This window comes from Molothrus ater, chromosome 17, assembly GCF_012460135.2.
Source record: "Molothrus ater isolate BHLD 08-10-18 breed brown headed cowbird chromosome 17, BPBGC_Mater_1.1, whole genome shotgun sequence".
Taxonomy (NCBI): domain Eukaryota; kingdom Metazoa; phylum Chordata; class Aves; order Passeriformes; family Icteridae; genus Molothrus; species Molothrus ater.
The window spans coordinates 8,305,186-8,326,347 of NC_050494.2; the positions used below are offsets into that span (position 1 = coordinate 8,305,186).

General features: G+C 50.5%; 1 protein-coding gene across 2 annotated transcripts; it reads right to left on the reverse strand.

Annotated features, from left to right (window-relative positions):
• Positions 1-3,334: 3,334 nt before the first annotated feature.
• STMN3 (stathmin 3) lies at positions 3,335-19,556 on the reverse strand. 2 transcript variants are annotated; one of them, XM_036395989.2, is made up of 5 exons: positions 19,271-19,544; positions 9,400-9,495; positions 8,879-9,054; positions 8,207-8,398; positions 3,335-7,724 (listed from the first exon to the last, which is right to left on the reverse strand). In XM_036395989.2, the coding sequence occupies exons 1-5, from the start codon at positions 19,287-19,289 to the stop codon at positions 7,665-7,667; spliced, it is 543 nt and encodes a 180-aa protein (XP_036251882.1). In that variant the 5' UTR covers positions 19,290-19,544; the 3' UTR covers positions 3,335-7,664. The 2 variants fall into 2 exon arrangements, with proteins under 2 accessions (XP_036251882.1, XP_036251880.1); XM_036395987.2 differs by lacking the exon at positions 3,335-7,724 and having other exon boundaries at positions 8,114-8,398; positions 19,271-19,556.
• Between the last annotated feature and the right edge of the window lie 1,606 nt (positions 19,557-21,162).

Sequence of the window (21,162 nt, forward strand, 5' to 3'; positions counted from 1 at the left end):
GGGCTGTGTGTCCCCCTCCATGTCCCCTGTGTGTGTCCCCAAGCTCTGTGTCCCTCTGTGGCTCTCCTGGGTTTTGTGAAAGCCCTCAGCTGTTCATGGCTGAACATTTCCTTGAACGCTTCCAGTGATGGGGCAGCCACAGCTTCTCTGGGCAAGCCTTCTCAAGCCCTGTGCCAGTGCTGTAACCATCCTCACAGGGAAGAATTTATTTCCAATATCCCATCTAACCCTGCCCTCAGTCAGTGTGAAGCCGTTCCCCCTTGCTCTGTCACTCCAGGCCCTTGTCAAAGGCCTCCCTCCATCTCTCTTGGAGCCCCTTTAGGCACGGGAAGGGGCTTTAAGGTCTCCCCAGGGCCAGCATTTTAACATTTCCAGCATTTAAAAAGTGCCCATGAGCAGTTTGATTCAGGGGCTGTTTTCTCCTTGAGCCATCCCAAGCTGCTGCTGGTCCTTACCAGCACTAACCCTCGAGCTGTGACTCTGCTCTCTGTGTTTCCCCAGCCACCAGAAGCTGTCACAAGTTTTGGTTAATTTCTGCCATTTCTGTGCCTGTGAGGCCCAGGGTTTAGGAGGCACTCAAGAATTTCTCAGGCAGGACTTTTAGCATGATTTTACCACATTGCACTTCTTCTGTGAGTAGGTGGTTAACACGTTCTGGGAACGGATGAGCGAGGCCAGAGGCCCCAAAAGTCGTGAATCCCTTTTGGAAGCACTGGCTGTGTTTCCATTCTGTCAGCTTTTCACAGCTACTGGGTGGGTGGCTTTTCCTGACAGGTGTTCAGGTGGCGTTTGGTCTGTTTAGTATTTTTTTACACAAATTTCTAATGATCCTGTCTGATGTATTTATGGTGGTTTATTTAATTATTTTTTTCCCCCAAGGCTCTTCCTCTTCTTTTAATTTTTTTTCTTGTCCCCTGCAAACCAACCCTGCCTGATAACCAGCTGCCACCTCTATTTCCCTCATGCTCCCCCTCACCAGTTTACCCCAGCTAATACCATTCAAGTGATATTCCACAAGGAATTGTATTTCTTTTCCTTCCCCGAGATAACCAGTGATAACCAGCCAGGTTAAATCATCTACCAAATGGTGACTCCCTTTTCCATGGAAGCATATCTGTCTCTCTACCAATGCCACTGCTGCATCCTTTGGACTCCAGTGGGGTGGGACAGGACAGATAAAAGGTCCCTTTTTCCACTCAAACCATCTCCCTACAATGCCCAAGAACAGTGTCCTTAGGTGGTAAGAAGGCAGCAAACCCCCAGTAATGCTGCCCTACTCCATTTTTCCCTCTTGGAAAGCAAAACCTGGCTTTTGCTGTCAGATCCCAGGACACAGGAAGGCCCCGGTGCTCCTCCTCACACAGAGGGTGGGATGATTTCACCTCCTGGCACCCAATCTGCTCCCTGCTCTGCCTCTTCATCAGTGGGCAGACCTGCTCCAGCCGTGGTGCCAGTGAGGCTGTGAAACTGGGTGAGCTGCTCTCTTTCAAACCAAATCACTCTGCAAAATTTCTGGGCTTTGCCTGCCCAGGTGAGCCTTTGCATTCACCTTGGCAGAGTCTCTGATCCCTTCCCTTACTCAGGCACAGGTCAAGCACGTAGTAGGGATCCCTCCCAGAGTTATGTAGGCATTTTGCTTTCTTGATTTGGTTTTGATTTTTTCCATTAGGAACTCTTGGTGTGGCATGGAGTGACAAGACAAGGGGCACTGACAGGGGGCAGGGTGAGATTGTATATTGGGGATAAATTCTTCCCTGTGAGGATGGGGGGACCCTGGCACAGGGTACCCAGAGAAGCTCTGGCTGCCCCATCCCTGGAGGTGCTCAAGGCTGGACAGGACTTGGAGCAGCCTGGGATACTGTAAGGTGCCCATGAGAGGAGGTTGGAACCAAACCATTCCTTGGTTCTATGATTTTGTGGGTGCTGGAGTGTGGTTCAAGCCTTCAGTATTGTGTCTTCAGCACTCAGCTCCACAGGGCTGCACAGGGGGCAGGGCTGGAAGGTGGTAGGAGCCTCTCCACAATTCCTTCCACTCCTCCTGCCCCATCCTGCCCCAGCAGATCCCACGCCTCTGTGGTTTTCTCCTTCAGATCACAAAAGGATGTCTCTTGAATTAACTAGTTAGGAGCTGACCATACTTGGTCTCATCAATATATCTCAAATTGTCTGGCACCAAGGACCGTGCCTGTTTTCCTAAGACAAATGTAGGGGTTTACTTTGCTACATCCATGTTTTAGAAGAGCCTGGGTTAGTGGGCTGTATCAAATCTCAGAGGAAAAGGGAGCAATGCTGTGTTTGCAGTCAGGTTGTTATCTCCGGAATCAGGAAGGTCAAGCTGCAAAAATAGAATTCCTGTTTGTGCGGGCAGCAGCATCCTGAGGACACGTGGGGAAAGCTTCAGGCATGGGCTGCTTGCCACTGCTACCACTGTGATGGCCCCAGCACTGTCCTGGCACTGTCCTCCTGGCACTCTCCTCCCCGCCCTTACAGAACACAGAATTAAAATCTAAATCCCTCCTGCCTTCCCTTCAGTTTGTCTCCTTGTGCACTGAGTGCTGCTGAGCTCTGTGCAAAGTCTCCCACACTGGTTATTCTGATGGGATCACAAGATGTGGGACAGCCCAGGAGGATGCTGCCATTTCAAAATCCCCTCAAGGACAGGGAGGACAGTGGCCAGTGACACTGGGCACCATTTGTGGTGGCAAAAGCCCTCCCCAAAAGGCAAGTGGGGGAACCTTTCCCCAGCAGTGGAGAAGCAGCCAGGCACCTCTCCCACGTGTCTTTGTGGATTCCCTGTTTTCAGCTGCAGCTTTTGGACATTTTTGTGTACCTGGCTCCAGGGATGGGATTGGGAGCGTGGGCCATGCAGGGTCTCATGGGTTGGGGTCCATCTCCCTGAGGACTGCAGCCCTGCTCCCTCCCACTCTGTCCAGCCCAGGCTGGATCCTTTCTCAGGAAAAGCTCATAAACGAAACATTGGATTTTTTAATAAAGAAGCTCATGTGGTTTCTAGGACTGCACTTGTATTTGTAACTGTTTTGTATCTTTTTCAATCTTCCTGTGTAGAGACTTTGCACACCCTCACTCCCAGCCACAGGGGTGGCAGCAGGATGCTCATTAAAGCATTTATTACATTGTCCCTCTGAGAATGGTGATAAAATGTCAATTTCTGTCTCTTTTATGCTGTGTGAAAAAGCAGTCACTGAGCATTCAGAGGATTAAGGTCTATTTTGTAAAATCTTTAGGTCAATTTTCTGTTTAATGTTGTTTATTGATATTCTCACAATACAAAGAGAAGCCTTGCAACTAAAACAACCCGAGAGAGACGGACACATACAGTTTCATACCAACTTTATTTCTTTTTTTTTTTCTTTATTTTTTTTCATGATCACTTCTTTTGCACAACAACAACCTCAAGTTGACAATGAAATGCACGTGGCAGACCAAAGGGAACCGGATAAGGCTCTGTTAGGGATGGAAAGTCTTTCCATGACACTGTGCCAGCTCCCCACCCAGCCCAAGGGATGTGACCCCAGCTGTGGCAGGAGGAGCACATCCTGCCTGGGGTGCTGAGCCCTGGGGTGACAGCTCGCTCAGCCCTGTGCCCACACTGTCATCTTCCAACCCTCTCCTGCAGCCACGGGCCGGGTGTTCCTCCCAGGGTGCACAGCTGCCTATCCCAACTCCATACTTTGGTACTTTCCATTTCAGAGCGCTTTAGAGACGTGGAGGCATCGGCTCTCCCGTGGTCCCCGTGGGGAGGGAGCATCTCTGTCCCCTTGTCAAAGGGTGTGGGAAACTGAGGCACGGGGGATGCCAAGCCAGGGATGCCCAGCTGTCCCCTGTGTCCCTGCACCCCGGGGACCACAGGGCACCCACACATAGGCATGGGCCAGCGCCCCTCTGCTGCTTTACTCAAAGACAACTGACTACAAAGGTGGAGTTTATTGGTCTTACTATGTCATCTCGTCCCTAGCATGGAGAGTAAGAAATCTCTAGCACCGTAAACAGCCATTCCCTGACTCATTTCAAGTGGTATCAGAGTGAATGTGCATATATTGTTTCCACGGATGCGTTTCTGTGCGCGTGTGCACGGCCGGGTGCACAGCCACTGCCAGGAGGACAGGAATGCCATGGGAGGGACAGAACAAACCCTGTGAGACAGGAGTGCAGAGCCAGGGCCAGAGAGTCGCGCTGGGCTAAGCTAAAGCAAGCAAGCTGAAGTTTACATTTGAAAGGGAGCAGCAACACCGACCTACCCCCGAGGTAGGATGCATGCAACTCCTCAGCTCCCACCGGCCCTGGAAGGTCAACTCAAAGGGAACCCCACAACTGCGTTAGAGCAAGATTTTTTAATGACTCCAAAATAATAAGAAGGAATAGGCTCAGTCCAGAAGCAGTCAGAGGGGCCGGCATCCTTGGAAGTGCCTATTACAGGCAGAGCTGAGCTCTGCTCTTTGGGATAATGTGGGCACAGAGCTGTAGTTTGGGCTGTTGTGCCTTTCCTACAGCTTCACCCATCTCCTGGCTGTTGGTGCCAGCTGGGAGCTCATTTTAGCTTCAGCTCCTCATTCTTGCCCAAATCAAAGGCTCTCCTCCAGGAGGGCTCTTGCAAGGCCTATGCATGCACATAATGATGTCACCCTCCTGGCTTTCCTCCCTCACACTGCTGCCACACATGAGGTCCAGGCAGGGTGGGTGCATGCCCTGAGGATGCTCCCCCTACAAGGCACATTCCCATGTCCTTATGATGCTGCTAAAATGGGGCTGGAAACTGTTGGTTCAGAGCTGATTCATAAACACTTTCAGGGATCAGTGGAGACCTCAAACCCCCCAGTAAGGAAGGAGACCCCGAGAACTGGGGGGGTTGCATGCCGTGTCCACATCCACGGTACATGGGAATGCTCCAGGAATGACACAGGCTGGGGCAGTAAGGATGTTAATAAGGATACTTAATTAGTCTCATTTGAGGCATGAAGTATGCAGCTGCACATAGCCAATAGCATGAAGGGATATGGGAAGGCATGGGATAACCGTGATCCTGGCCCATGCCACGTGCTGCAGGTTGGGCACAGTGCTGCATGAGCTCCTGGCCACGATGGGTTTGGAGCAGTGGGTGCCCTCATCCAGCCAACACCGTGCAGCCAAACCAGTCACACATTTCCCTGATAGTGCCCAGTGGCACTGGACAAGCTCCTGAACATCCCTATCCATCCACCTGCACCAGGCAAACATGGCTCTGGGACACGTAAAGCCTCTGGCCCCACAGCTGAGGCTGTTTCCTTGGCACGACATGTCTCAGCAGCAGCTCCCTGACATTACCCATGCACAGCTCTCCCTGCTCCTCCCTGCAGGAGCTTCTCCTGCAGTAACACATTTCCCAGCCATATCCACCGTCCCTCACTGCACCAACCTGATGGAGAGGAGAAAAATTAGTTTCCCAGTGCTCACACCTGCATGAGCACCATCTGCCAGGCCATTCTGCACTTGCCATGGGAATTTTTGCCAGGAAAAGCTATTGCAAGAATGAGTCTCCACTTGAGACCCATCTGGGCTCCAGGGAGGGGGAAGAGAGTGACATAGGGCAGCACAAGGGACTGAGAGGGAAGATCCAGGCAGGAATTGAGCCTGGAGACTCAGGAGCTGTTTGGGAGGATGGCTCTGACCAGCACAACCTGTTACAGCTCTTTTCCAGCACATGCTAAACCTGACAGGTCCTCCAGCTTCTGCTGGGTTGCAGGGAACCACCTGGAACCTCCACAGATGGAGGTTTAGATCAACACTGAATTAGATGTACTAGAATTGAAGCATCACCTCTATTCTTCCTCTCAGCCCTTCCTTCTCCTCCCAGCACGAGGAGCAGCCGTCCCTGCTCTCACTGCCCTGCCCGCAGGACTCGGCTGCCTCCAGCTCCCAATTCCATAATTTTCCAGCTGCTCTCTGCTGCAGCATCCCACTGGAACCCTGCCTTCACCTGGCCCAGCCTCCAACTCCTTCTGAGCCCCCAGGAGAGAGTGAAAATGGCCATTTCTCTTGTTTTCAACTCTTGCTCATGAGTACAACATTTCTGATAATAATAATCATAATAATCATAGTACTAAAAACAGTATTTACAACAAGCTCCAGGTCAGAATTACACACCAAGCAAACACTCAGCACCACAGAGAGTAGGACAGGGTTAATATCTCGCAGATACCTTCTCAGATCCCACCAACGTGGGACACAGACATTTGACAGTTTCAACCATTTCTTACACACAAAAATTTCATTTAAATTACTTTTTAAATTTTTTTTTAATCTTTTTAAAATTTCTCGTCACTATATGGATGAGGTGATGCTGGCGGTGATGCCGCGCTCTACACAAATGCTTATCTAAGACAGCTGCTACTATAAACTGATCATTAGCTACTGTTAAGAAATTCAACCCTCAGTTTCCTTCTTTGCCCTAAATCTAATTTTCCTTTGTCACTGACAGCACAGGAGCTTTCTAACAGCCCTATTGTCCCCCCCAGACCAGGAGGAGGGCTTTGGGAGTAAAGTAGCCCTTCCTTTTAGGAGCAGAGTCCCCTGACACCAAGCCATGGCCGTGGAGGGATCTCTCCCACATCCAGCTGGGAATTCAGTGGATATCAGAAGAGAGCCCCAGGATTTGGTCTCCAGCAATCTGCCCTGTGATGGCCCCAAAGAGCCACATCCATCACTGGAAAGAGGGAAGGATTCTTCTGTTCACTAAAAGGCAATTTCACAAGCATGCACCATCTTTGTTGGATTTGCTTTCCTAGCAGAGTGGAATCCTATCTGGTGGGAGCACTGGGGAGCCCACAGAGGACTGAGGGTCTCTCCCAGGGCTCCCACGGAGCTGGAAATGCAATCACCACCCACAGCTCTCCCAGGCAGAGCAGCCAAGGCCTCTCAGTCCCTGCTCAGCTGGGGAGAGGGCGGCTCAGTGGCCAACCAGAGCATCAGGCAGTGCCTGCTGTGACAGGGACTTGCTGTGATTCAGCTGCTTCCACATGGGTTCTCAAAAATCACCCAAAGATGAGGGCTGTGGTCACTGCCTACCTGGGCTGGCTCTGAAGGCAGCCAAAAGATGGGGGTTCTGCACACACTGCAACTCCTGAGCCATCCATCCTTCTCCTTCCTCTCTCCCACCATGGGCAAACAGGGGACTACTCCCTATTTTGCTTCACACACAGAAATTATCACTTATTTCCCATTTTTCTGAAACTGATATTTGGCTCAGAGCAAACACCAAGAGGAGGAAAAGCCCCAGTTAAGAAATCCGTATCTCTGTGACACTGATGGTTGAATTTATTAATATCTTAGTTTGGTTTTTTTTTCTTTACATCCGTTTAAGAAATTTTTTTCTTTTAAAAAAAGGACAAAACCCTCCAAAGAAGCTGTTTGATTGGCTGATCGACTGATTGATTCTCTATTTGATGTGAACTAGTTGCTATTCTGCTTAGAGGTCCCTATGATCTGTGAATCCCCACAAGCACTGACGAATAGGGATGCAGAGAGAAGCGTGTAGCTGGGGGACGAACACCGGGGAGGGGGGATGAAGAACCGAATGTTGCATCTAGACAAACAAAATAAAATGTGTTGGTTGGTCAACTGGTTGGTTTGTTAACAGGAATCAGGTGCTAGATGTGTAGAAAAGCCCTTTATCCAGAGATCTCCTCCCGCTGTTCCTTGTTCCTGCGGACCTCGGCCGCGTGCAGTTCCTGCAAAGACAGGAGAAATGACACCGGGCTAACACATCCTGCTCTTGTGATCAATATTTTCCTCCTGCACACAGGATTTGTATAAATAAAGAGACCAGTTTCTCATCCAAAACACCCTGAGGGCGGGGGGTTACACCTGCAAGGAGTGGAGGACCATCTGTGGGAGCTTGGAGGTGATGGAAACTCCAGCAAACACGCTCCTGGCTCCTCTCTCCTGCAAAACCCTTCAGCCACACAGCCCACGGCGGGCCTGACACGGTGGCTTTGGACTTGCCCTTATCAGGATTATCCAGGCTTTGTTCTCTACTGCCCTTGAAGGACATAACCCCCCTCCTCAAATTGCTCTGGAGCAGAGCTCCTCCTCAGCAACCACCACCAAGGAGACACCCTGTCCCTCGCACCCATCACACCGAGACCAGACCCCATTCTTCCATAAGGATCAGCACCCCCAGCCCCCAGCCCTGTCCCGGGGTCCCACTCGCCTTCTCGCGGAGCCGCTCCCTCAAGGCAGCGAGGTGTGCCTCACGGATCTCCCTGCTCAGCTCCATCTTGTAGTTGAGCTTCTCCTCGGCCAGGCGGCTGAAGTTGTTGTTCTCCTCCAGTGCCTTGTGCAGCACCTCCCGCTCGTGTTCCCGCTTCTCCGCCAGCTGCTTCAGCACCTGCGCCTCCTGGGTCTGCCAGGGCATGGGGTGAGGCCACCGAGAGGCTCTTCCAGCCTTCATCTCCCCAGAGAGCCTTTCTGGCTCCCTCCTCTGCTCAAACCACTCTGCCACCCCCCTCCCTCTCATAACACAATCTTCTTGCTTGAAGGATACTTTTGGTGCCTTTCTCCTGCTGCCATAGAGTTGTCTAGGTTGGAAAAGCCCTCTGAGATCATTGAGAACAGTTCCCCCAGCACTGGCCAGCTCACCACTAACCCATGTCCCCAAGTGTCTTGGTGATCACACGATGATGATGAGGATGGAGTTGAATTCCCTGCCTAAATCACACTGCAGAGCCACACCTCCATGATGCCTGTGTCTCACCTGACAATTTACAGTGGAATAACAAGTGTCAGAACACTTCCCAGCTGTTTTAGATTAATCCTGCTGAGCTTTAGGGTTTGGTGCAACTAGAAGCAGAAAAGTCACTGCTTCTACAGGACATCTCCTTACCTTCCTCCTCTCTTCTGCAGCCTCCAGCCTCCTCTGCAGCTCCTCCAGGGACAGGTCCTTCTTCTTGGGAGGGGAGGAAAGGATTGGGCTCTCAGGAGATAAATCTGAAGGGGACTTCAGGATCACTTCGAAGCTCTGGCCTGATGCCCTCTTATCCAGCTGCTTCACCTCCATATCTTTGTGGGGGAAAAAAACAGTGATTCTGTGAACCTGTGCCATTCAGGAGAGTGACCTGAGGTCATCAAGCTCCTCACACAGGAATTAGGATCTTGCCATGTCCCAATCTGGGTGATTTGGTTTCATCTCCAGAATTTCTTGATTAGTGATCACCTTCATTCCCTCCATGCAAATGCAATTAATTTAAAGTCATGGCACAATTACAGAAAGGTCACATTGCTGTTAATACCTTGTGTGTCACCCTTGCATGAAGCAGAGAGACTCTGACTCTGGCAATCTCCCACATTGCCTGTGGGAGAACAACCCAGACACTGCTGGAGCTCCTGTGGGAGCAGGTTACCTACCTCCATACTGGTAGATGGTGTTGGGATGGGGCTGGGTGTGGAAACAGGAGCAGATGAGGGAGAGCAGAGACAGCTCCTTCATTTTCTCCTTGTAGGCTGAAAAATATGAAATAGCAATGAGAGAGATTCTAATGGCAACAGCATCTCTTTTTCATGGAAAAATTAAGCAAGTACCCCGTCTGCAGCTATCAGACTCTATGGAGGCTTTTCCATGCTGCCAGGAAATCCCACTTGCAGCTACCAGACTCTGTGGAGACGTTTCCAGGCTGCCATAGCTTGCCACAAGGTCCCCAAGAAGTGTCTGATCTAGAGCAGCCTAAATTAGCTGCCAGTGCGGCAAATGTTATGGGAACACACAGAGCAGGGATTTAACACATCCAGGGGTTAAGTTTCTGTGCAGGGTTTTCCCTCCAAAGAAGTTGGGAGCTGCAGCCTGTGTAGTTAAACGTGTTGGGACAGTTGCCCCACCCTTTCTGTGGAAGTGGAATTTCCAGTCTCTGAGATAAATGATGCCCACTGACACCTGGAAACATTGCTCAATCCCTGGCCAGCTGGGAATATTTCCCAATTCAGCATTTCTGAGGTGAGGATGAAGAGGCAGGAGGAGGGCAGCAATGTGGAGAACAAAGGGGCATTTGAGTGATGAAACTGTTCAGGGGCTCTGGAACCAGGGGAGGAGCTGGACCCCAACTTCACAAGGTACCTCTTGGCCTGCAGCAGCAGGTCAGGGAGGATGTGGGTGGATTCTGCCACCACCATGGCCCACACAGGCAGAGGTTAGCACAGTCTGTGACCTGTCCTTCTGTAAAGGACAGCAAACACTCAATCCTTTCCAGCTCTGCTGCTGTGAGCCCTCCAGTTTGCTGATTGCTCCTGTGACTGGAGGGTGCACCACAGCATCCAAGTGCTGCCCCAACACAGATTGCAGCAATCTCCTTCTGGGGCAATCTTCACCTGTATTTTTGGAGTTCAGCACATTTAAGACAGTGAACTGTTTGCACACTGCTGACAAAGAACCTCAGAATAGAAGGAGTTGAAGCCAGTGAGGTGCTCTGTCAGGCTGCCTTGTTCTTTATCACATCAGTGAAACCCTTGCAGCATCACTCCTATGAGCCAGGTCAGCAGCTGGGGCTCAGCACTGGGTGCTGCTGGTGAGGCTCTGTCCTGGGCTGGCTCCTTGGGTGGCACCCAGGCTCTTGGGACAGTGTCTTCATGGCTGCATGTGCTGACAAACCTGCCCTGAGTGTCCTTGTGCTGCCCTTCTCCTGCCCCTGCCACAGGCACAGACATTCTGCTGTCCTGCCTTGGCTCTGCCCCTGGATTCCCCTCACATCCTGCTGCTTCTGGCCTTGGTTTGTCCCCTCTGTCCTCAGCTCCATTTCATGCTCCAGCCAGAGGCAACTCTGCAGCTCAGCTTCCAGTGCCACCTTCAGAGCAAGACCCTCCCCTGGGCCAGGACAGGGAAATCCCAGAACTCTGTGATCTGAAGAGAAATTAGACACAGAACAATTCTGAAAAAAGTAACATCCTGTGTATCACGTGCCCTTAGGAACATCTTTCAGGTATTCTCCTCTGCCTTCCCACAGCTAACTGAGTGGGAAAAAACCTATGCCATTTTCATGCTTGCATTGATTTTTCCTCCTAGGTAGAGAACTTCATCATGGTTAGAACCCTTATTTTGCTAAACCACCATCCCTGAAGCTCAGATCTTGACTGAACACTTTTTTAGCTTGCTGCCCATTCTGATTTGAACCTCCTGCCCAGTCCTGCTGTTAAACATAAACCAAATAGGAATAGTTTACACCAGCAGTGGCAGCCAGACATCTTTGATTTTCTTCTTAATGAAAAAAACCTCTGGAGAGCCTCTGAGAGGCCCAAAGTCGTGGCATGGAGCAGGAAGCTAATGCATCTCCTAATGTGCTGCCAAGAGCCCTGAGGAGGATCCCTGGGAATAGATGAGAGACATTATCATTTATTATCATTTAGACATTCTCATTTAATACAAACAAACCAGTCAACAAGGTCGTTGCTCAACCATTATGTCTGGTCCTGGGTGAAACCAAGGCATGAGGCAGATGTGCCACACCCCCGACCCCTTCATTTAATTCAATTTAATTGTCTGACAGAACTTGTCACAGAGCACAGTGCTTGGTGTTTCAGCACCGGCACTGTGTGATTCCATGCTGCATTCCCTGCCTTTCAGGAGCTTTGCCGGGCTGATTTCACAGCTGCCTCCATTCCATCGGGATCTCCCCTGTGCTGCTTTCCCTCCTGCAGAGCGAGCTGACCGTCCCTCTCTGCCAATTAAAATGAAGAGGAGCAGGAGGACAAAAGGCCAGGGCTGCGGCAGGGCTGTGCTCTGTGTCCTTCCCCCACCGGTCCGCAGATGCCATTAGCGGCACACGGGGCAGGGGGGCGGCAGGGGAGGGTCCCGAGCAGCCCCCACTGCCGGGGGGGAGCGGGGAAAGCAGCGAGAAGGGGCAGCGAACCGAGCCCCCGGAGATGCCGGGGCTGCGCTGCCCGCCCGGAGCTGTCCCGGCAGGACCGGCACCGGACCCCGCCCGGAGCTGTCCCGGCAGGAACCGGTACCGGACCCCGGCCGGAGCTGTCCCGGCACCGGACCCCGGACCCCGGCCGGAGCTGTCCCGGCAGGACCGGCACCGGACCCCGGCCGGAGCTGTCCCGGCACCGGACCCCGCACCCCGGCCGGAGCTGTCCCGGCAGGACCGGCACCGGACCCCGGCCGGAGCTGTCCCGGCACCGGACCCCGGACCCCGGACCCCGGCCGGAGCTGTCCCGGCAGGACCGGCACCGGACCCCGGCCGGAGCTGTCCCGGCAGGAACCGGCACCGGCACCGCCCGGAGCTGTCCCGGCAGGACCGGCACCGGACCCCGGCCGGAGCTGTCCCGGCAGGACCGGCACCGGACCCCGGCCGGAGCTGTCCCTTCAGCACCTCCGCGGGGCCGGGCATGAAGAGGGGGAAGGATTGACTCCTGAAGAAATTATAGAATCGTAGGAGTTCAGAATCGTCACAGGTTTGTTGGGATTGGAAAAGCTCCCCAAGATCATCAGGTCCAAGAGTTTCCCCAGCACAGCCAAGCCCACCACTAAACCATGTCCCCAGATGTCCATCTACATGGCTTTTAAATCCATCCAGGGACGGTGACTCCACCTGGTCCCTGGGCATCCTGTGCCAGGGCTTGACAGCCATTTCGGTGAAAATGTCCAATCCTAATGTCCAATCTAAACCTCCTCTGGCACAACTTGAGCCACATCCTCTTGTCCTGACACTTGTTAATTGGGAGAGGAGGCTGAGCCCCACCTGGCTGCTGCCTCCTGTCAGGGAGTTGTGCAGAGTGAAAAGGTGCCCCCGAGCCTCCTTTTCTCCAGGCTGAGCCCCCCCAGCTCCCTCAGCCTCTCCTGGTGCTCCAGCCCCTTCCCCAGCTCTGTTCCCTTCTCTGATCACAGAGAATACACCTCTTGATGACATTCATGTCCTGAGGAGCCCCTGGCCCACGCCCTGAGAGCTGCATGGATCCCTGAAAGCCCCACACCTGTGCCCCCGAGCCAGCAGTGTCCCCCACACCTGTGGGACACAGGAGCAGCACACTGGTGGCTTTGTGCTCATGACACATCCTGTGACAAATAATTGTTTTATCAGGCTAAGACAATCCTGTGAGGAGAGGTACATCCTCTGATTCAGTGACTAAAATAAAGACCCATAACCTCTGTGATGCTACTCAGGAACCTGTGAAGATCAAACCTGAGATCTCCTGAAGCAAGACTTGGGCTCAATCACAGCTGCTTAAAACTCAGGGGTGAAAGCAGCCAACCTCAGCACTAGAATTTGCTTCAGAAGTATCTGCACTCCCATTTGCAATAGATTTAAGGTTTTGAGGACATATTTATGCCAGCGGACAAAACCCTTGAACCAGGAAAAGACATGTGGCTGGCCAGAATATGACATGGCCAAGGAGCTCCTGCTCAGAAAGGATGGGTCTAGTGCACAAATGAACATATCTTAAGAACAATTAGGGAATGCTGAACTTTTTACGTGAGCATCTATTAGCATTTTTGCTTCTGTTAACTTAGTAAAAATAAATTCAGCTTGCACTGAGCAAATATTTCATTTCTGTATAAATTAATCTGACTCAGGTCCTTGGGGACTTGATACCAAAGCATTGCTTCAGTCTCAGAGGTGTAGCAAGAACTCTGCCTGGCTGGTGGGCAGAGGATTAGGACAGGCTGCTCATTCAGGTGTGACTTACTGACATTTTACTTCTCTTTTAAGGCAAACACTGCAATACAAGGACAAATTCAGCAGCAAAATTCTTTCTCATTCATTTGTCTCAGCAGCAAATTCATTCACTCTGGTATGATCTTCATCACTGTGTCATGACATTTCACTGCTGTCATCAGATTTGGGGTGAAACGTTGCAAATACCTGAGTTGTGTAAACCAAAAAGTGAATAAACTGCAGAGGTTAGAGAAAATATATCAGTGTCTCATCCTCTAAAGTGGAGTGAACTCACATTTTGTTGGCTTTAGAGGAATTTGAGCAGTGATTAAGCTACAATCCATAAAGGTGCAGTCAGTTCCTCAACCCTTATGAACATTTATGCCCTGCAATCAGCACTGATCCTGGTTTGCTTGTATTCCACCCCACACCCCATGAGCCAATCAATCTTTATTAGATTTTTTCACCAGGTGTCCTGATTCTTCACCAGGGCACCAGGAGGCTCAGGACGCTCCCAGCTCTCTCCAGCGACTCCTTTCCTGTGCTCCCTCTAGTGCTGCAGGGAACATCCTGCATTTCCGCGTCCCCTCTGCTGTGCACACCATCGATCCATGCTAAGTGTTTATCTCCAAGTCAAGCCCTGGAGACATTATCCAGCTGCTCCCCAAGTGCTGCTGGTGCCAGGGATGGAGGAACAGCTGGGAATGGAGTGGTGCAGGAGCAATGGGATTCATTTTCCTGCTCATGATGTGTCTGGATGGTGGGGCTTGAAACCTATTACTCATTAGAAAATTTGTTCTCTATTTCCTAAATACAAAAAGCTAAACTGCTGCCAGGTTTTGGGGTGGTATTTAATGGCATCCATCAAAATAGAGGGAAGCCATCTCAGCACAACACTGACACAGCATCAGTCACAGTGAAGCAGAGGAAGAGCAAGGTTAATTTATGTGAAATTTAAATGGATGAGACTGGATGTGCTCTGTCTGATAGCAGGGTCAGAGGAAGGTTATTACAAGAAAATAATTTGGTTTGTGAAGATAACTTTGGAGAAGTAAGAATTGCTTCCATAATGAATATTATCTCATGCAAAAATAAGAACAGGCCAATTATAAATGTAGTCAAAGCTTAAACAGAAGGTACAGAAGACAGAGAGACAGAACAGAGACCTCCAGCACTCCAGACCTCCAGAGACTGCAACGCCACACAAACAACAAAAGCAACCAGAATCCTCAACAAGCCTTGAGGGAACAGCAGGCTCCAAATATTCTCCCCTGCTATGAATCCTATCATAAAAATACTGGCCAGACCTTCAGTCTAATGCACTTCCACCTTCCTGCTCCCCAGCTTCCACAAACAAGTCAGCAGCAGATCTTACAGAACCAGAAAACACTAATGGGTTTTTTGTTTGGTTTTTTGAGGGGTTTGGAGTTTTTGTTTTTTTGGTTTTTTTTTTTTTGCCAGCTCAGTAGTTGTAGCCCACACTGATGGTACAGGGACACCAGGAGATCCAGGCCCAGGAGTTACCATGGGCTCATGTGGAATCATCCATGAGAACAGGCAGATGTGAGGTTTACTCTGCCTTCTGTCAGACATCTGCTAAACTACTGCCCAGGAATGGTTTCCAATCACCCACCTCCTTCCCCCCAGGTTTTATTGGCAGCTCATGAATGTCACAACAACCCAGGCTGTGCACAGCCAGTGCATCGGCAAATCACTGGAGCTGTAGCACTGGAACATGTGAGAAAATATCCAGGGAAATCTCCTCTTGCATGGGCTCAGCAACAGAGAAGGGCCCAAGCTGTGGAGCAGAGCCCTGGCTGGGGTTACTGTTGGAAGGAGAGAAGCATGGCCTGGGCTGCTTTTTAATGCAGAGGAAGGAACCCAATGGAAGCAGCTAAGCCAGAGTGTTTGTGGATTTGAGGCAAACATGGGTTTGGATGGTGAGGTCTGGGTGAGACAAAGAGCTGTGAAAGAGCTGGGGAGCTGATGAGGCAGCAGCTCATGAGACAGTCAAAGACAGAACCCAGTGCCATGATGTGTCAGGTACAGATGTGCTCTGTGACCACAGACAGTCATTTGGTCTCTTTGGATCTTGGTTTCCTCCCCATTAACTGAGGATTATTGTACTTTCCCATTATATAGTGGTACTATTTGTATGAACAAATTCAGAGGGGATAAGATTCTCTAATAGGACAATAATCATGTAGAGGTACCTTAAAAGAATAAAAGGATTATTTGGAAATATGCTGAGCAGCTCTTCACCATTTGGGAGGTGCTGAAGTGCCACAGCACATGCACATGGTCTTTGGTTGCTCTCTGGTTCTTTTGTATTTTCTAAATCACAGCCCATTGGTTTAACTCCCCTCTGGAGGGGAGACTTTAATTTTTGAAACATAACTCACATCTGGAAGAGTAAAGCCCATGTCAGTAGGACAGCTGTGAGGGATTATCCAGGCATGTTTTTCCAGTTAATTTAGGGGTATAGAAGTTTGAATGAGTTTCAGGTCCCTCCAAGGATTGTCATGAAGAATCATTGGCCTCATTCACCCCTCTGCTGCCCACACTGCTGTCACAATGTGCTTATCTGCAGCCTTCTGGTTGCCACATCAGACCACTAAATCTCAGCTTTTACTCAAAAGAAGGAAAATATGTTCATCTGACAAAACAGTGCCTTCACCAGATCTGATCCAACAATGACAGATTCCAGGAAAGGGCTCCTTTGAGATATCTGAAGCATCTTCCCTGAGTCTACATGGTGTCATGGTGCCATTAAACAAGATATTATTTATATTTTAGAAAGAACAAGTATTTGCTAACTATTTAGATCCCTTGTTTGGGTGCACTGGTGGGAAAAAAAAAAGCCTACAATAATAGGCTCTTTTGGCATGTGAAACTGAATTCCCAATAAAAGAACCATAATTTTTAAGGCCACATAGCCTTCTTCAACAGCCAAAGAAAAAGACAATAGTTATTTCTTGAGAGCACAGAGAGATGGAGAGCTTGATAGAAAGGACTCTGACTCTCCAGCGTGGGCAGTAGAAATGTCAGGATAGGGCAACACCATATGGTGTCCTTCAACACCACCCAGAAAAGGGATCAGGGCATAACCCAGAGCCACATGAAGTCCCTCAGCTCTCACATTTCAGTGCAGGACGGGAAAACCTTGAGCTCTGCCAAGGCCCATTTCCCATGCCCAGTCATGAGGCCAGCCTGGTGTTTCCTCTTGGCTCCACCCTCCCCAGACACGCCAATGTCGGAGACGGCCGGTGGGGATGTCACCTTCTGCATCATTTCAGAATCTCACGCCTCTTTATTCACCCCAACTGTGCGGGGAGTTCCGCAGCCCTGGGGAGCCCGGGCAGGCCGGTCCGAGGCGCACAAAAGCACAAAGCTTCGTGCGGATGCTGCGGGAGGAGGTGCGGGGGCTCTGCCCCGCCGGGGCTGCCCGGAGCGGGGCCGGCACCGCAGCCCCGCCGGCACTGAGCATGTGCCGCCCATCCCGCTCCCAAAACAGCCCCCGGGGCCGGGAAAAACCGCCCGAGGGCACAGCGGGCAAAGAGAGAGGGCAGGAGCGAGCCCTGCTTCTCTTGATGCCGAGGATTTGGTTGTTTGTTTAAACAAACCGAGCGGATCTTCCCGAGGGGGATGAGCCCCCGGGCAGCAGCCGCAGACTGCAGCTGCCCTGCCCTCGGCACGGATCGGCTTTTGCTGGGAATAAAGAAGGAAATAATGAAGAAAGCAAACAAGACTCATTCGTTAATTGAAGGATTCATAATTCTTTTTCTCCTGCTTTTCCAGGCTGCTCTCCACTGCTGCTGTACGAGCTGTGGGCGATGGGGAGATGGGGAGCTGCTCCTGCAAAGGCAGCTGGGCGAGGCTCAGCCCCGACCCTCCCTTGGCACACAGCGCCCTATTCTCTTCCCTCCTGCCACAGCACTGCTTTCCATGACTTCCTACTCCTTGAAATTGCTTCTCTGCTTGATCTGAGTCACAAGGAAGCCCCATTTTACGCTCCTTCATGATCTTAAGTCTCTTTGACAGTAAAACTGCATCTCTGGGAGAACGAGATGTGCTGTGGGCATGCAGTGGGCTGGGAGGGTGAGAATGCACCAACTGGAAATCGCATGTTCTGCCTACGTGTTTCATCCACCACCTCGTCCATCTCAAGTTCGATGCAACCTTGGTTTAGAGGGCTGGTAAGTCTGAGCCTTGCCTCCCACCCCCACTGTGCAAACCAGGTCCAATCCTGCTCGGCAGGGAAGGCAGGAGATGGGTGGCACCTCCCAGGAGTGCACTGCTGCAGACGTTCATTGAGACAGGGATACTAGCAGGAATATATACAATAGATGGAGGTTTTGTATCATAAACACATTTTTACAATGCTGTTTTATGTCTTTAATTGCATGCAAAGCCCACTCATGATCAGCTGTGCCCTTATACTCCCCCCACATACACACCCCTCCATCCCTCATCCTTCTTTCCCCTGCATCTACTGGTCTTCTAAAAGGAGCAAGGAATACAAAATGCATGGCAGGAAATCTCGGCAAAGGGCAGGGAAAGAAGCAAGAAGTGTTGCCTGGTTTCCTGCGGGCTGGTTCCCTGCCTGGGGGGCACAAAGCACTGCCTGCTCTTCCTTTTTGTCTGTCACTCCTGCTCAGCCCTCCAGGATCTCGCTTCCCCCTCCCAAGCCCCTCTTTGTAGGCTGCAGAATTCAGAGTCATTCCAAGAAAAAGAAAATCGGTTTTCTAAAAGAAAAAGACCCACTAAACCCACCCACTGTACATGGTACCATTTCAAGCTTCTCCTTCACCCACACTCCCAGTTTCAGCCACTTGAATCCCTTCTTCCCAATCAAAGGGGGCAAGATGGGTCTTTAGGAAGCTGGACCGAAGCAGCACAGCATCCTCGGCGTGCCATCCTGAAGGCAGACCCGAGCAGGCTCCCGGGCAGCCGCGCTGTGATTCCCGGCACTGCTGCAGGAGGGAGGAAGGGCTTCCCTTGCAGCATCTCATTTCACCCAACGCCATCAGAGGACCGCTCCCCTGTAGCATCTTCGAACCAAGAAATGTGAGCTGTGCAAGAAATCTGGGGCTGGGAAGCCCGGAGAATACACAAAACCCCATCCAGGTTATTCTAATTGGCTTTGAGGGATTTTTTAGGGCATTACCCAGTTAGGCAATACATGATCTTCACAAAATAAAATGTAATTTCTGATTTCCTTACATCCAGCTGCACCGTGTGCAATTTTTTCTCAGGGAAAAAAAACCCAAACCTCTACGATGGTACAAAAATAATATTTAATTGGCACGTAGCAGCATCTTCTAATGGCACAATGAAATGGCAGCAATACTTTAAATTGGCAAGTTTATCACACGTGTATTCATATTAAAATAAAAAGCCCACCTGCTATCTTGCATCAGAGGGGTGTGTGTATGGGGGAGGAAGGGGAACAATGCTGCCATACCAGCTGCCTCCTCAGCACAGAACTCCCCCGAAACCCACGGGGAAAAAAAAAAAACCAAAAAAACCCAAACCCAATCCAAACCTTCAGAATAATGATTAAAAAACCATATAAAACTTGATGATTTTAGAAGCGCATTGATGTCAAGCCCCCGAGAAGGCGCCTGTCCTACCTGAGACGGTGCTGGCCATGCTGCGGCGGGAGCGGAGCGGTGCTGCAGGAGCGGGAGGGAGCGCAGGAGCTGCGGAGGTGCTGCAATGCTGCGGGGAGGCAGGACTGACTCAGCTGGAGGGGGCTGCAGCCATCCGCGGCGGGGAGAGGCTGGAGCGCCCAGAGAAAGGCGAGGGGCGGAAAGAAAAAGAAGGGTCACTAGTTCAGAATATTAATGAGCGTATCAGGCCTCCTTTCCTGGGTGGCTTTGACGGCAGATCCCTCCCAGGCAAGCCTGCCTGCCAGGAACACAGCCCCACGGCGGGGGGGCGAGACACACCCAGCCGGGCGCTGGCAAAAGAGGATTTTTTTCCTCCTCTTCCTCCCTTTCTTGTCTGCTCGAGATGGGCTATACTGCTTTTTCCCTTGCTGAAAGCAGAATTAAGCAAAATACTTGATTTTTTTTTTCTTTTTCTTTTTTTTTTTTTTTTAAACCAGCCATTCCAAGGCAGCCTCACCTGCAGGGCCAGGTCGGGGGTTTGGCTTGACTGGGCTGAGGTGTGAAACTCATACCCCAAACCTTGCAGCAGCTTCAGGCAAACAGCAAAGGGAGGAGGGATCCCAGCAGGTTTTTAGGTATGGGATTAGTTCTTTTTTTTTTTTTGCACCAGTACTGAGGCTCTAAAGGAGCTGCAGTTTGAGGTGGAAACTGCTGTAAAAGTAGAGGAGAAAGAGCAGAATGGAGCCTTTTGATTTCAGTGAGAATTCTCTGGGTTTCTCCCCCACCCTAGGCATCAGGACCTCTTTTCTTATAATTTTCTGTCTGTTTTCTGTAATTTCTATCATTTCCATTTTTGGCTATTGCCAGGGGCCAATGCTTCTGTGCTTTTAGAGCACCACACACACACTTGGGAGCAAGGAATCCTCCCAAACCCACACATCTCCTGGCACGCTGCAATGCAGACACTCCCAAACAATTCCAGCTGCTGCAGAGAACCACAGGTTGTTGGAATACCTGCCAGTGCTCTGGCTTGCTCAGGGGTAGAAGCCACAGTAAATTCAGTTAGAAACACCAGGATTTTTCTACTTTCCTAATTTTCCCCCAATCTCCCAGTGTCATAACACCGTCATAGAAGAAAAGAAAAATAGAGAAAAAGTCTAACTCAGAATAAAATTAACACTATCCACACATTTTCAAAATTTGTTTGCAAGTTTTTTAATGACCTTTAACTGCTCCCTGTTCTGTCCAAGGCTTGTTTTGTAGTTCCAGCTCTCTCTGCTTTCTCCTTGGATTGAACCTCCAGGATTTGACAGGTTATCTTGTGTTTCAAAACCACCTTTGCCATGATCAGAGGAAGGCAGCCATGCCAGGCACCTGACTGCTGGAGTGATTTCCCCCTTCTGCTCAGGATGAACTCTGCCTTTGATATTCCCAGCAGTTCCGAGAGGGTCTGGCTACCTCTCACAACATTCTGGATCTTTTGGCATCAATCCAGCACACATTTTATTCCTTTCATTGAGGAAAGGGTGTGGAATGATTTAAAGGTGCCATGGCCGTGTGTTCCACTGGAATGCACTGTGTGAGAAACTGGGAGCAAATGATTTGGAGGGTCAAGGTGGAAAGATGTGTTGTTATTTCCCAGCATGAAATGGACTGAAAGGCTCTGGACTATCAGGATTAAAAGAGATCAAATAATTAGGGGGAAAAGACTCAGAAAGACAACAAATGGCAACTCAATCCTCCTCTATCTGAAAAGGGGTAAATAACCTTCATGCCAGCCACAGGACTTTCACAGATGGCCCTTGAGACTCTTTTGTCCCATTCCTGAAGGTTATTGCTCCTCTAGCAGCATCTGGATCTCATCTGGAAAGAGAGATCCTGCCTGGGCAGCCTCTGAACAAACATGGCCATTT